Source organism: Sciurus vulgaris (assembly GCF_902686455.1).
Source record: "Sciurus vulgaris genome assembly, chromosome: 6".
Lineage (NCBI taxonomy): Eukaryota > Metazoa > Chordata > Mammalia > Rodentia > Sciuridae > Sciurus > Sciurus vulgaris.
Genome location: NC_136466.1, coordinates 129,305,061 through 129,320,470, shown reverse-complemented (window position 1 = coordinate 129,320,470; position 15,410 = coordinate 129,305,061). Strand labels below are relative to the sequence as shown.

General features: G+C 34.6%; 1 protein-coding gene across 1 annotated transcript in view; it reads left to right on the top strand.

Annotated features, from left to right (window-relative positions):
* The first annotated feature begins 245 nt into the window (after positions 1–245).
* The window catches only part of NDUFS4 (NADH:ubiquinone oxidoreductase subunit S4), an 83,717-nt gene continuing 68,552 nt past the window's right edge, over positions 246–15,410 (top strand). Inside the window, exon 1 of the mRNA XM_079145578.1 lies at positions 246–397. Within this exon, the coding sequence (XP_079001704.1) occupies positions 300–397 (98 nt within the window). The 5' untranslated portion in view covers positions 246–299. The remainder of the gene's footprint in view (positions 398–15,410) is intronic.

Here is a 15,410-nt window from a genome sequence, read left to right as displayed (position 1 = left end):
TCAAGTATTTTCTTCTGGTCTTTTCATTATCATTGCAAATAATCAGTCCTACCAACTAACAAGGATTATTCTTTATGAGGGTAATATTTACACTTAATGCACTTCTTCATTTTTCTTTCATCCATTTTCCTCCTTACCTCTTTCAACCAAACCTTTTAACTCTTTTCTAAACACCAGTATTAGAAGGAAAGCTGACACCACACGAATCCGTTACGTTGCGGTTGCACTAGCTTGAGAACGAAGGAAGTTAGACCCTTGCGGGGATCCGTACTCCCGTCCTGGTGTTTGCCTGCAGCAAGATGGCGGCGGTCTCAATGTCAGTGGCGCTGAGGCAGGCGTTGTTGGGGAGAAGGGCAGCGGCTACAGCTGCTATTTCCGTTTCCAGGGTTCCAACCAGGTAACAGAATTGTCAGGCTTCTCCTTCATGATCCTCAGGTCCCTCCACTCTTGCGGAGTCCTTGCTGGCCGAGTCCCGGAGGAGGCCTCGGGAAAGCGTCCTCCACTGACCCTTTCTTCGGGAGAGGGCGGCGGATTTGGGACTAGCTGCGTTCGCTGGCGCTGACCTTGCGAGTAGGGGCGTGAATGCAAGTATGGGGAGGAGGATCTCCGATTTCTTGGAAACTTTTGGTCCTTGGCTGAGGTAGAGGGTCTCTGGGGAGCGGTAGTCTTGGGAGCGCTGAGCGGAACCTTAGCCCCCAGAGAAGGGGAGGAATCTCACGGATTTCTCTCCCCACTTTCGCATCCCTTCGATTTGTCACCTGTTTGTCCACCACTCCAGGCTTTGCTGTAAGTGGTGTTGATTGGGTTTCTGAACAGAAAGATTGTTTTATTAGTCAGTCCGCATGGCAGAAAAACTTTTTCTTGGGAATTTAGCGTTAATAAAAATATCACTGCTAATAATATTGGAAGACATTTTTTATTTTCATTTTTTTCGGTATTGGGGAGGAGCCCATGGCCTCGCATGCTAGGCATGAACTGTACCACTGAGCTACATCCCGAGCCAGGGAAGGTAATTAAATTTTTTTTTTTTTTTTTTTTTTTTTTTGCTTGTAGATGGACACAGTACCTTTATTTAGTTTTTTTATGTGGTGCTGAGGATAGAACTCTCCACGCATGTGAGGCAAGCGCTCTACCACTGAGCCACAACCTCGGTCTCAAGGGAAGGTACTGAAGGTAGTCCCTGAACCTTGCCCATCCAGTTTTACTAAAGTGTCACAATAATTTAGGCATTGTTTTATTGTACTGCCTTAAAGCAATACAATGTGATGGTGATTTTTTTAACTGCATTACTTAATCCTTCATTTCCATATTTCTCCGAATTTTTCTGAATTCATTGTAGTATTAGTAGGGTACACACATACATATACAGGTTAGCATTTTTCAAATGTTTTAATTCTAAATAGTTGTACATGACAGTAGAATGCATTTATACAACAGGTTAGCATTTTTATCAGCAGAATCTTGATGTTTTGTCGCTTTTTACACAGCCTCTTAGTACAATCTAGGGACTTAAATTGAATGTCTACTGCATGCTGTGGAGACTACACTAAATGCTTAGACTAAAGTTGGAAAGATTGGATAGGGGTGGGGTTGGGCCGGAGGAGGAATGTGAGTGGTTAAAAACTGAATAGAAAATGTGTTTCAATGCTTATTAGCGTTACTCTAAACAAATATAAAGGGAATGTGGAGTTAAATGAGTTAATTGGAACTTTTGGAGGTGACTTAAGATTTTTAAATAGTGTTATGTGAAAATGAAGAGGGTTTACTAGATAGGTTTAGTGGCTTGAAAAGCCATGAAGGCAATAGTAGAACAATACATAATGTAGAATAGCTGAAAAATAAAGGTTCTCAAATTGGGGAAAGATAAGGGATAAATTATTTAGTGTTCTACATTTGGGGAACTTGAAAATGGTTCTCTAAGGTAAAATACTCCATAGGTTAACTTAAGGCTAGTATAGCAGTAATTCCCTTTAGTTCTTCCCCCTTTGACATTGTGAGGATTGATTTTCCTTTCATAAATAATGTACTCATGGTAGCCCTAGAACTGAAAACAAGTTTGAAGGGATCACTGCTGTATGGTTAATCAAAACATGTCTGTATATTTGAGTTTAGGGCACAGCCATTTTTCCCAGATTATAGTAGATGAAGTTAAGATATTTGATTTTGGGAACTCTGATGATAATTATGACTACAAATTTAAGAGTTTCTGCTTGCAACTGTTACAAGAGACTTGAAAATAACATTTTAAATCATCCAAGACGACTTTCGTTTTACATCTTAAAAAAACTTAAAAGCCAAGGAAAATAGTTTTAAAATACAAATTAATATGTTTATTTACTTTTTATGCACTCCCCCCCCCCCCCCGAAAGCTGATGATGTTCATCTTACGTTGAGGGAAATTTGAGGTTTCTTTCCCTTAAATATTATTTTGAAGCACTCATTTACCATTATACTTTGAAAGTAATGAGATTTTGAAAAGGTTGAGTAGAAAAAGAACCAATTAATGGGGAGATAATGCATTCAAACTTTATTTTATTGTAATGCTTAAAAATGTGCAAGTGACATTTCAGATATTTTGAGCAAAATAGAACAGAGACAAGAACTATCAATGGAAGGAAGTAGTAAGCTGCTACGTTAACATTGAGTTCAATTATATCATTAAAAATCGAAAAACTAAACAAAATCCAACAATGTATACACACAAGTTTGTGAAAAGGTTATTTAAATAGAACCAGTGATTTCAACTGATCGACTGAACTTGTGCTATAGAGTCTCCATGTCCCTGGACTGAGCCTGAGGTGAAAGAAAACTTGATGAATCATCTACATTTATCTTTACTTTCCTAAGGAATTTTCCAGGGTAAATTTAACTATTTAGGATATTAATGTGTCAGCCAGATAAATTTGCATTCTTTCAAAATTGCAATACTTGGGACTTAGGTTATTTGATGTGTCATTTATTCATTTTGATGTTTTCATATATATTTATCTCACCTAGGCCTATATCACCACTTCTGAATTTACACTTGATCTTGTGTTTACCTCAAACATTTCTTAGGGTGGTACATCCTCAGTGAGTGTTGCTTTATTCTTGTTGCTTTATTTTCTAGTGTGCATTTGGGTCTGCAGGGACCACCAATGAGGAAGGAGTGCTAAGGTTAACAACAGTTCTGTAAACCTGTCTGGGAAACAGACTCAGCCCAAGTTTGAGAAACTTTTAGAACATTTAAAACCAAGAGATTGGCTTCTACTTCAGATAAGCTGGATAAACAAATTCCTGTCCCTCAGGTGCAGCTGGCTACTTTTGCTGTCTTTGTTAACACATCAGAGACAATGGATACTCACCTTGAATTCTATTACTTTCTGGATTGAAGGTGTCTTATTCATAGATTTTGTACTCATACATTTTGACAAGCATCTTGACCCCTCTTGTATTCAGTTTAAAAAGCAAGAGGTGGAAATGGATTTATTTGGGAAGGGGTACTCATTGGAACATAACAGCCTCTTTGTAATTAGGGTAACTAACTTCATCTGCAATTTTTAATAGTGTGAGGACTTAGTGGAGAAAGATGCAACAGTTTGATTCCTATGTAATACCTGCTAGAAGAGGTCAGTTTGGGGATGGAGTAAATGTAGAATTCAGGCAGGATACAGATGTACAAAATACAGACAACTTCAAATGGAACAGCTTCTAAAATGTATAATATCCCATGGAAACAGCTGATCTTTTGGGGTGGAGGAGCAGTCCTGGGGATTAAACCTGGCTAGGCAAGCACTCTATTACTGAGCTATATTCCTAGTTTCATTATCATTTTTACATATTTATTTTGAGCTCAAATGAATAACAGCAGCTAGCATTTATTTCTAACTTGCTGAATATTGACTAATGTGTCATTACATTATCTCATGTATTTCTCACAGTAACCCCATGAACTCAGTGTTCTCAGTTTTCCAGATGAGTTTACAAAAGTGAAATTACTTAAGTTCATATTGCTTGGAAAATATTCTGATTTAGTTATCTAAATGAATATTTTGACTTTAGCAGTTAGGAATATTATATCTGACAATAGTAAATTAAAGCCTCAGTATCTTCTGCCTTTCAGGAAGTTGTGTTCTTTATTTGCAAAACTATCTGATATTCTTATCTTCACTTACTCTTGTTCTTTTATACAGTGAAAGGAGTTAATATTTTTAAGCTATGGATTTTCCCCTCAATTTTATAATTATTTTGTGAGAGACTTATCATAGGTGACTTCATTATACTTTTTTACCCTCTTAAACAAAATACATGTAGTATATATATTAAATGAAGTATACTGAACATAACTTTTTGTTTTCCTTACTGCAGTGATAATTAGGAAAAGCATTTATTATATTCTGTTACCTTCAAAACCTTATCAAGTATCTACTATGACACTGGAGTTCTTTTGTCAGTTTTTTAAAAAAATTTGTTTTAGTTGTTGATGGACCTTTGTTTAATTCATTTATATATGTATGGTTCTGAGAATTGAACCCAGTGCCTCACACATGCTAGGCAAGCACTCTACCACTGAGCCACAATCCCGACTCACTTTATGTCAGTTTTTTATAGCATTTTTAAATTGTTCTAATTAGTTATACATGGCAATAGAATACATTTATGCATTTTGATAAATTATACATAAATGAAGTATAATTTCTTATTTTTATTATTGTACATGTTGTAGGATCATATCAGTCATGCAGTCATATATGTGCATAAGGTAATAATGTGTTTCTACTATCCTTCCTACTCCCATAACCCCACCCCTTCCTTCACTCCCCTGTACCTGAATCTACAGTAACCGAATTCCCTAGTGCCCCACCTCCTTATTGTGAATTAGCATCCTCATGATAGAGAAAACATTCAGCCTTTTGTTTTTTGGGATTGGCTTATTTCGCTTAGCATGATATTCTCCAACTCCATCCATTTACTGGCAAATGCCATAATTTCTTTCTTCTTTGAAGCTGAGTAATAGACCATTGTGTATATATATGTATATATTTTCTTTATCCATTCAACTGTTAAAGGACACCAACCTAGGTGTTCCATAGTTTAGCTGTTGTAAATTGAGCTGCTATAAACATTGATGTGTCTGTGTCACTGTTGTACACTGATTTTAAGTCCTTTGGGTATAAACCGAGGAGTAGGATAGCTGTGTCAAATGGTGGTTCCTAATAGTGTTTTTGTACTCTTTATTGATCAGCCTGTTTTCCTTTAGCAGTTTTACCACCCCTTTTCATTTTTCATGGGCTTGAATATCAAGTAACTAAACATATTAGAATTACATTTCAAATCATGTAGTCTTAATTAAGCTCTGATGATGGCTGAACTTCATTGTGATTAAAATCTTGAACTCTTTTTTAAAGCTGAGGGATTATACAGTTAATATTTGAGTTCTTATAACTTTTTTGTTTTGTTTTCTTTATAGGGTCCAAAGAATCTGGTAGATCTTATTGTAACTGAGTTAAGTGGTGGCTACTTGCTTTATAGTGACTTTCACTGAAAAATTTGAATAGTTGAGTAAAATATTTTGTCTTTTCTCCTTTAACTACTGACATGAGAGTAATTTAGAAGTCCTATTTCAAGTTCTCTTCTTTTTAAATACAACCTCAGGTTCTTAGGACTGAGTGCTTAAATGTAATTTTCTTGTCTGGAGTCACTGGACTTAATTTTTCTTTCTGAGTTTATTTTTTAGTTTAATGGTTTTTAGATGTTTGCTGTGCATCAGAATTACCAGTTGACCCCAGTATTTTGGTCCAGTATGTTCAGGTTGAGGCTTAGCTCTGTGGTGATTCTGATATTCTGATAGGAAGCTAGAGCCGAAAACTATTTTTTTTAAGTTTTTATTCAGAAATATTTTTCCTTGGAAGAGGAATAGGGGAAATCTCCTGAAATAAAGTTGCCTCCATTGATGCATATTTTCTTAATCTATATTAAGTTTTATGCTTTTCACTCATGTACTATACAAAGACTTTTTAGGGGGAAATTTTTTTGTTAGAGGGAGAGAAGGCAGTTTGATAGTTTTGGAGAAAGCAGACCATGTTACTCCTCTCTAGAGACTCTTGTTCTTCCTTTTGGAAGGGCTCAGGTTTAATATAGTACAGCTGTTGAACTCTGCCCTTCAAAGTTTTAAGAAGAAAGTGTTTTATCCTTTAAAACGGAAATGTGTTTTTTTGGGGGAGGTGGTCCTAGGCTGGCTATAGTTCTCTAAGAAAGTTTCTTGCTTCTCTAGAGTTCTCTTGTTTCAGTGATTTTTTTTTTAGAATTGTTTCAGAATTGTTTCAGTTGTTGGGAGCACCACCTTTGAGTGTAAAGATCTGACTGCTTTTGTAATGTTTTGCTATATCCTTAACAAAGCTAGATGAAGAATTTATTTCTTTGTGTTTTCTAGGGCTCAGAAATATGTTCTTTCCTTTATTCAGCTGCTCCATACATAAGTAAAGGCTCCTTGAATAGGGCTTACTAGACAAAAGATCTGTTCTAGATGACTGTTAAGAAAACCATATGGTTCTCCTAAAAATGTCAGTCTGTCTTGATGAGATTTAAAGTGAACACAGATGTTTTGAGGACTACAGTTCTTTTGAGGACTACCATTCTGAGTGGAAAGAGGACTTCTTTTTTCAAGCAATTTCTTCAATATATTTATAGAAATTTGCATGAAACTATGACCTTTGTTTCTAATTTCACTAGCCTTAATTAGACAGCAGTAACTTGAATTTAATTTTATCATCCTTATTACAAATGAGATTTGGAGAAGTAAAATACATCTCATAATATAGCTTTTGTTCATGTATTTTTCGACCTTTAAAAAATGTGGAACTTAAAATGCTTTGTTACACTGTTGTGTAATGAGAAGTGATGTTTTGACAGGAAGGAATACCTTTGTGTATGTTCAGTGCCTTCTATCATAGGTTAGCTCTACAAGTTATAGTTCATAGATACCTATAATGTTTGAGTTAAAAGAAAACTCTAGGTTCATCCAACCCAACCCTTTTGTTAATGCAAGGATCTTGAGAACTTTCTGCTTCCTGATTGTCTAGCTGTCAAGGAAGTATGGTGAATTTATGGTGGCTCTAGAAAATGCTCTGTACTTTTAGATTACTTGATAAGTGACATTTCTCTTTGAAACTATACAGAACAAGTTTAACCTCTTGTGATCTTGTCAGCTTTTCACATAATTGAAGACTTGGTCATCACTCATTCTTTCTCCAGATCTGTGCTCCAGATTTCACATCTTCAGTTCTCTTAGTCTATTAGTGACTAGATTTCCTGATGCTTTACTGCCTTTTGGTACTGAATGTTTTCCATTTTGCCATTGCCTTTTTTTTTTTTTTTTTTAACTATATCCTATACTTGTAATTCAATGAGATTATCAGATCATGGTTAGCTAAGTTTGAATTGAAGAAAATTGACACTAGGTTAAATTTTTTTAAATTTTATTTTAAAGATTATCATGAAGAAATTTTACCTTTTTCCTTGTGGCATATAGTTATTAGAATCCCCCCGATCCCCACCCCCATTCTTAGAATTTAAACTCATGTATAGAGTTCTGTAATGACCACCATAATCAGTACAGAATACCAAAAGACTTCATTACCCCACTCCCTCATGTTATCCCTCCCTGATACTTGTAATCCCTGACCACATTTATCTTTTCTTTATAGATTTATACTTTTCCAACTATAATATAAATGAAATCATACAGTGTACAACCTTTTGAGATTAGCTTCTTTTAGTCAGCATAATGTCTTTGAGGTTCATCCAAGTTGTATATATCTAATAGTTCATTCCTTTTTACTGCTAAGTATAGTTCATTGTGAGGATGTATCATTTTATTTATCCATTCAAGATAAATAAAATAATACACACAAGAAACCCTGTGTGTATTAGCAGTCACTCCCTGTTTCTCCCTTCCTTCTGACCTAAGTAAATACTAATCTACTTTTTGTCTCTATAAATATGCCTGTTCTGGACATACTAAACAAATGGAATCATATAGTATTATATGGTCTTTTGTGACAGGCTTTTTTCACTTAGCATAATATTTTCAAGATTCACCCAAATTATAGATTGTATCAGTATTTTATTCCTTTTTGTTGATGAATCATCTGTTGTATGGATATATCACATTTAATTTGTCTGATAAATTGATGGGCATTAGGGTTGTTTCCACCTTGTGGCTATTACAAATAATATTTTATGAACATTTGTGTACTAGCTTTTCTGTGGACATATGTTTTAATTTTATGGGTCATATTCCTAGGAATGGAATTGCAGAATAATCTGATAACTATATTTAGCTTTTTGGGTAAATGCAGATTGCTTTCTTTAATGGTTGTAGCATTTTACATTCTCACCAGCAGTGAATAAGGATTTCGGTGTTGTCATATCCTTTCAAATTCTTACTATCTTTTTTTTTTTTTTAATTAAAGCCACCTTATTGAGTATAAACTGATATTTCATCATGTCTTACTTGCATTTCTGTGATGACTAATTCATTGTTTTTTGTTGTTGTTGTTGCTGTTGTCATTATTCTTAGTGTTGGGAACAAGGTTTTGCTTGGAACTCAAAAATCTTCCTGCCTCAACCTCCCTAGTAGCTGGAATTACAGGCACACACCACTTTGCCTGGCTCATTGTGATTTTAATATGCATTTCCCTAGTAGCTAATCATGTTGAACTTTGGTGAAGTATCTCTTCATGTATTTTGCCCATATTTTATTTGGGCTGCTTGTTTTCTTATTCCTTAGCTTTGACAATCCTTAAATATTCTAGATGAAAATTTTTGTCACTTAAGGGAGGAAAAATAAAGTTCTTTTTCTCATCTTTGGTAACTAGGATGACTCATCCTATAACCAAACAGATTAACAGAACCACATACAACATTATTTAATATGTTTTACCTTATACAGGAGCTTTCTTAAGGAAACGACCCTGAGTAACAGTTAAACCGGTTTTTTTATTCTTAGTTTTGATCAAGAGTGAATAGTGAGGAGAGATGCCATGGGGAAAAGGGTGTGATCTGATGGTAGTAGGGGAAACTTAGCAAGACCTGTTTGTTCAGATTCTTCTCTGTGACACTTCAGAGAAAAAGAGGTACCTTACCTGTAGGCATAGAGAGAGCACCACTCACTTGAGAGTCTTATGATCTATAGCAGGGAAGATTGGGAAATCCCTTCCTAATTTTGTAACCTGCTTTGAGGAAGAAGGGGCAGGAGAAAGAGATGGGAGAGCCCTTCCTGCTTCTACAGTATGCCAAAGTAGCATATTTGGGGGCATAGTGTGTCGGGTATATCATTCATAAACATTTTCTTCTAAATCTGTAGCTTTTCATTTTCTTAATATCTTTCATAAAGCAAAAGCTGTTAAATTTGATTTTTACCAGTTTTTTTTCTTCTTATGAATCGTGTTTTTATTGTATTTAAGGACTTTTTACATAACCATAGGCCATGAAGATTTTTAAAAGTATTTTCTTCTTGCAGTTTTGAAGTCTTATGTTTGCATTTTGATCCATTTCATATGAACTTTTGTATAAAATCCAAGGTTTAAGTCAAGGGTAATGTTTTTGTGTATATAGATGTACACTGTTCCAAAACCATTTATTTTAAAAAAGTCTCCTCTTTTTCCTTTTACATTTTCTTTTTCTTTTTTTTTTTTTTTCTTCTCCTTGTGATGCTGGGGATGGAACCTAGAGCCTCACACTAGCTAGCTAGGCAAGTGCTCTGTCACTGAGCCACACCCTCAGACTATTTAATCGTTCCTGTTTTTTTGTTTTTGTTTTTTTAATATTCTTTGTTCCATTAGCCTAAATCCCTTTGTCAGTATCACACAGTTTTTGTTACTGTAGCTTTATTTTAAAAGTGTTTTGTAGTTGAGTAGTTATGATTCTTCCAATTTTACTTTTTCTTAATTTGTTTTAAGCTTTTCTAGTTCCTTTCCATCCAAATTTTAGAATCACTTTGTTTCTATTTATGAAAAATCATGCTGGAATATTGATTAGTAGTGCTTTAAATCTATAGATCAATTTGGGGGAATTGACTTTTTTTCTGTGTTGAGTCTTCTAATTCAGAAACATAGCATCTTTTCACTTATTTGTTGATTTCTTTTATCATTGTTTTGTGATTTTGGATATGCACATCCTATATATATTTTGTTAGGTTTGTGCTTAAGTATTGCAAATTTGGGAGCCTGTGATAAAATGGTATTGTTTTTTAAATTTCACTAGAAATTGTATATTTACTGTATATAGAAATATGATTGATTTTTGTGTTGATTTTTATATCCTGCAACTTTGCTAAATTCACTTGTTCTGTAATTTAAAAAATAGATTCTTTGTTATTTTCTAAGTAGACAATGATGCACTCTGTGAATGGAACAATTTATTTCTTCATTTCTAATCTCTAGGTTCTTTATTTCCAAGAGGCTGTTAAGTAAGACATTCAGATTTTTACCATTAAGTACAAAGTTAGGCAAAGATTTTTTTTTTTTTGATAGAAATTCCATTTACTAGATTGAGAAGGTTCCCTTCTACTTCTGGTTTGCTAAAAGTTTTTTTCTTGAACGGATGTCATATGATGCCTTTTGTATATCAATTGATAAGTTTTTGTGAGTCTTTTTCTTTAAATTGTTAAATATGACAGATTACATCTGTTTCATTTCCAAATTGGACTAGTCTTGTATTCTTAGAATAAACCCCACAGTTGTGTTGTTTTATTATTTTTGTATAATGCCATATTTGATTTTTTGAGGATTTTTATACATTATGTTTATGAAGAATACTAATTCTTAGTTTTCTTTCTTTGTACTATCATTTAAATTTGGCATCAGAGTGACGCTAGACTCATAAAATAAGCTAGGAAGTGTTTCCTCAAACTGTTTTCTTTTGAATTGCTTTAACTTGAAACAAATTTTGATATGCTGTATTTTATTTTCCCCAAGACATGATTTTTGATCCATGGATTATTTAGAAGTGTTTTGCTTAATTTCCAGGTATTTGGAGATCGATCTTTTTCTTTCTTTCTTTCTTTCTTTCTTTCTTTCTTTCTTTCTTTCTTTCTTTTTTTCTTTCTTTCTTTTTTTTTTTTTAATTTCTAGTTTAATTTCATTATGTTTTGAGAATCTGGTTCCTTGCACTTCTCCTTTTCAGTATTCATCACAAAACTTGTGGCTCTCCTTACCTTGCTCTGTAGCATTTGTTCTACCAAAAGCAGGAGTGAAGGAACTGGAGGACAGAGAGGAAAAAATGAAAAAGAGCAATGGATGCTGACCCTACCTTCTTAGAATCACAGCTTAAATGAATGGAAAGAACTCTCCTTGCAGATTTCCATTGTTGTCACTGCATGTGGTCCCAGTATTGCTTAAGGCTGGTCCATGGTGTGTAATGATAAAAGGAAAAGAGATAATAAATGGGCAGTTTCCACAGTCTCTCAGCATAAATTCCCTTTCTTACTGCTTGGGTCAGAGCACTTCTCCTAAGAGCAATTCTGGTTTCCAGCTGTGTTAAATTCTGGCAGAGGACATTTGAGGCAAAAAAAATAAGGTAAACCCTGTTGATTCAGTGAGACTTTGAATTCTGGTGATCTTGTCTGATCTGCCTGCTTTTTACTTTTCCTAGGCTCCAAATTGCCACTGCATGCATCCTGTCTACATTTATTATTCATTCAGTGGAAAAGACAAGGGGGAGTGTGCTGATTACATCATACCATCCTAGGATAAATTATTTTCAAAGCTAATTTTGAATATTTCTTGCATTCTAGCATATCTGAATAGATTTAAAGGATTAAAATGACAAAAAATTTTTCATATGGTCAGATTCTCAACCAGTTGATTTCAACTTGGAAGAAATGAAAGGATTCATGTATCAGAATCTTGGAAATGGGGCACAGAGTTTCAAAATACATGTGTTCTTGGTTGAAAATGGTGACATTTAATAAAAGAGGGAAGTCTATAAGTGATTTAAAGGCAGAAAAATATGTTGAATCTTTGATTTAGACCATCAAACAATAATTGTTAGCTTTTTTGAAAGGATGTGAAGATCAGATATCTATTTTGAATAACCAGTAGAAGTTTTGGTGACTTCTCTCTAGAAATTAATAAAGTACATACACATATATGTACTTATGTGAATACGTTACACATACACACACAGTCAGAATTACTTCTAGGGGATTTAGGGATCCCAGGGTTGGTGGCTCTTCCATAAATAGTTTCAGACCTTATATTGTTTCTGCCAGCTCTTTTGTTAGATCTTTTTTACTTAAACATGTCAGAAGGCTAGAAACTCAGATGACTGATTTAGGCAGGAAGAGGGAATTGGTCTATATCACCAAGCCATGGAAAGGATAACTAGTCTCAGAGAAAAAAGCTTGAAAGCTACCAGGCTCTCTTTTATAATATATCTTTGTTTTTCTCTGAGTCACATTACTACTTCAGATCATTTTTTCCATATATTGCAGATATCATAACTGATGGAAGCTTTTTCAGGTTTATTTTTCATAGCTTTATTACCAGGGAGGGACTGAAAAATCTCATTTTTTTGGTACCAAATTTAAAAATCCTGGAGAGGGACTGAAGTTTTAGCTCAGTAGTGAGCTCTTGCCTAGGATGCATGAGGCCCTGGGTTCAATCCCTAACCTGATCAAAAGTAAATAAGTAAAGAGGGAAAGAAAAAAAAAAAAAAAAAAAAAAGGAGGGAAGGGGAGAGGGAGGAAGGAAAGATAGATTTGTAAATTGGTCTTAGGGAAAGACTTGATTTGCAGCCTCAGGGTTTACTATAATATATGTTTGTAATTCTGCTTTTTATTTGTATCATATGTATGTGGCTCACAGGAACCTTGGAAGTCAGATGTAATGAAAGCTGCCCTGCCTTCAAAAATGAAGACCAGGAATATTTTATATAGCAATACCTTTAGGGAATGAATAAAGTTTGTATAATATTATATAGGCTTTGTATAGACCTCCTTTCTAATGAACTCTAAAACTTTGCTAGAGTTTATTCACACATTCAACAAATTTGTTTCTAGTTTTAAGAACTTTGATTTCTATAGACTTTACTAGTATGTGTATTGTTTTGCAGGAATGGGTATGGGGGATTGAACTCGGGGGCATTCAACCGTTGAACCACATCCCCTATTTTGTATTTTATTTAGAGACAGAGTCTCACTGAGTTGCACAGGGCCTTGCTAAGTTGTTGAGGCTGGCTTTGAACTTGTGATTCTCCTGCTTCAGCCTCCCAAGCATGTGTCACTATGCTTGGGTAGTATATGTATTTTTTGGCATATTTGCTCTCAGGGTAAACAGTGTTTGAGCCTAGTGAGACCACTGTTATGTGCCAGGATTGACCAGAAACTGTATGCAGTATAACATCCCAGCAAAGAAATATCAATCTGTAGTTTTCTCTTAAATTTGAGAATATGATAGACTGCTCATTTCTTGCACGTATTTTCATTTTCTTCAACAGCTGCCTTTTAGGCACTTGCTCTTGCCTTTCTGCTTATCTCTCACGGATAACTGTGATGGTAGTCTTGTCTTCCATCTTATTAATGTCGTAGCATACTATTTTAATGCATGATTAGCACTGGGATGAATACAACATTTATCTGAGGTTATTTCACAAATTTAGTTCCCTCATTCCTTAGTTGAGATTTAAAACGTTAATTTGTCACTGATGAGTCCATCCCAGTTATTTCTTACAAGTGGTCCCTCATTAGGCCTCAAGTTTTAATTTTGGTCCTAAATTTAATCATTTGGCTTTTGAGTTCAAACTGTTGATGTGGCCAACTTCCTTAATAATTTGTTAACAAATCCTTGATCCGAGTTTTGGGAAACGTTGCTTTCCAGAGATTTTCTATTACATCCTGGTATTAGCCATACTGTTGGGCTGTATTCTTAGCCTTCTCATACTTGAACTACTTTATCATATCTGTTTAGTGAGTAGTTTGGAGCACTTGTTCTGTGATTAGCTCTACCCGCATTTGAGTCTCAGCTCTAATACTTCTTAATTATGTGTTTCTATTTCCATTTTTGTAAAATAGAGGTAAAATCACTATTTTGCAAACTACATAAAGTACATAGTGTGGTACCTGGCAATAACAGCATTGTTATAACCATTCTTCTGAACACCATCATTGTTCTTTCTTTTGTAGCTTCTATGATTTCTTGTTTCCATTCTTTGTTTCCTATCATTTTTTTCTATTTGTAAATTTCCCTTCCTAGATTGTCAGAACATCCTGAATTTTGTCTTATTTATTCACATGTATATCAAGGAATTTTCTACACCTGACTTTTCCCAGATTGTGACTTCCCATGCACTCCTCAATCCAAAGCAATCTCTCTGACATTTACCATTCCACTCAATTAGCTTTCATCAAGGTTAGCAGTGACCCTGTTGCTAGATTGAATAGACTCTTTTCTCAGTCTTTATCTTACAGAACTTTTGCAGTCCAAACAGATGACTTTCTCATTCTCAAAAGATTCTTCCTTTGCCTTCTGTCTTGACTTTCCTCCTTCTCAGTTCCCTTTGAAAAAAACTGTTCTTTTGATCAATTGTTGAACTGTCAATGTTTCTTAGAGTTTGATTTATAGCTGTTTACACTTCTAAAATTTTTCAAATATTTTAATTTGTGTAATATTTCATATACATGAGTATATTTAACAAATGTGTTAGGAAGCATAATAGCAAAATGAATTCTGGTGAATCCACCATTGAATTATCAGTATCTTTTTCCTTTGTACACTCTAACGTTGAATAATGGTCCCTCAAATATGTTCATATCCTAAGCCCTAGATCCTATGAAAGTTACCATATGGCAAAAGGGTCTTTATAGTTAGTGATTAAGTTTAGGATGTTGAGGTGGGGAGATTATCCTGGTGGTATCACAATGGTCATATAAAAAGAACACAGGAAGCATCAGAGAAGGCAATGTAGTCTGAAGCAGATGTTGGAATGATGCCATCACATACCAAGGCATGCCAGCAGTCTCTAAAAGCTAGAAGAGAAAGGGACAGATTCTGCCCTATAGCCTCCAGAAGTAACCACCCCTGTTTATACATTGATACTACCCCTACAAAACTCATTTTTGACTTCTGACTTTCAGAACTGTATGAGAATGAATTTATATTGTTTTAATGCACTAACTTCATGGTAAATTTGTTACAGCAGCTGTAGTAAACTAATATGTTCTCTTTGTATCTCATTATTTACCATGATTTCAATTTACCATCTATGTATACTTCATTTTCATCATATGTACTTTTTAACTCAAGAAATTCAACACACATACATGTCAACTAGAAAAGGGTAGAGAATGTTTAAAAACATGTAAAAATGCAAGTTGATTATCACATTTTTTCTACTTGGTAATCATTTAGTATTTTACTAGAGGAAGAGTA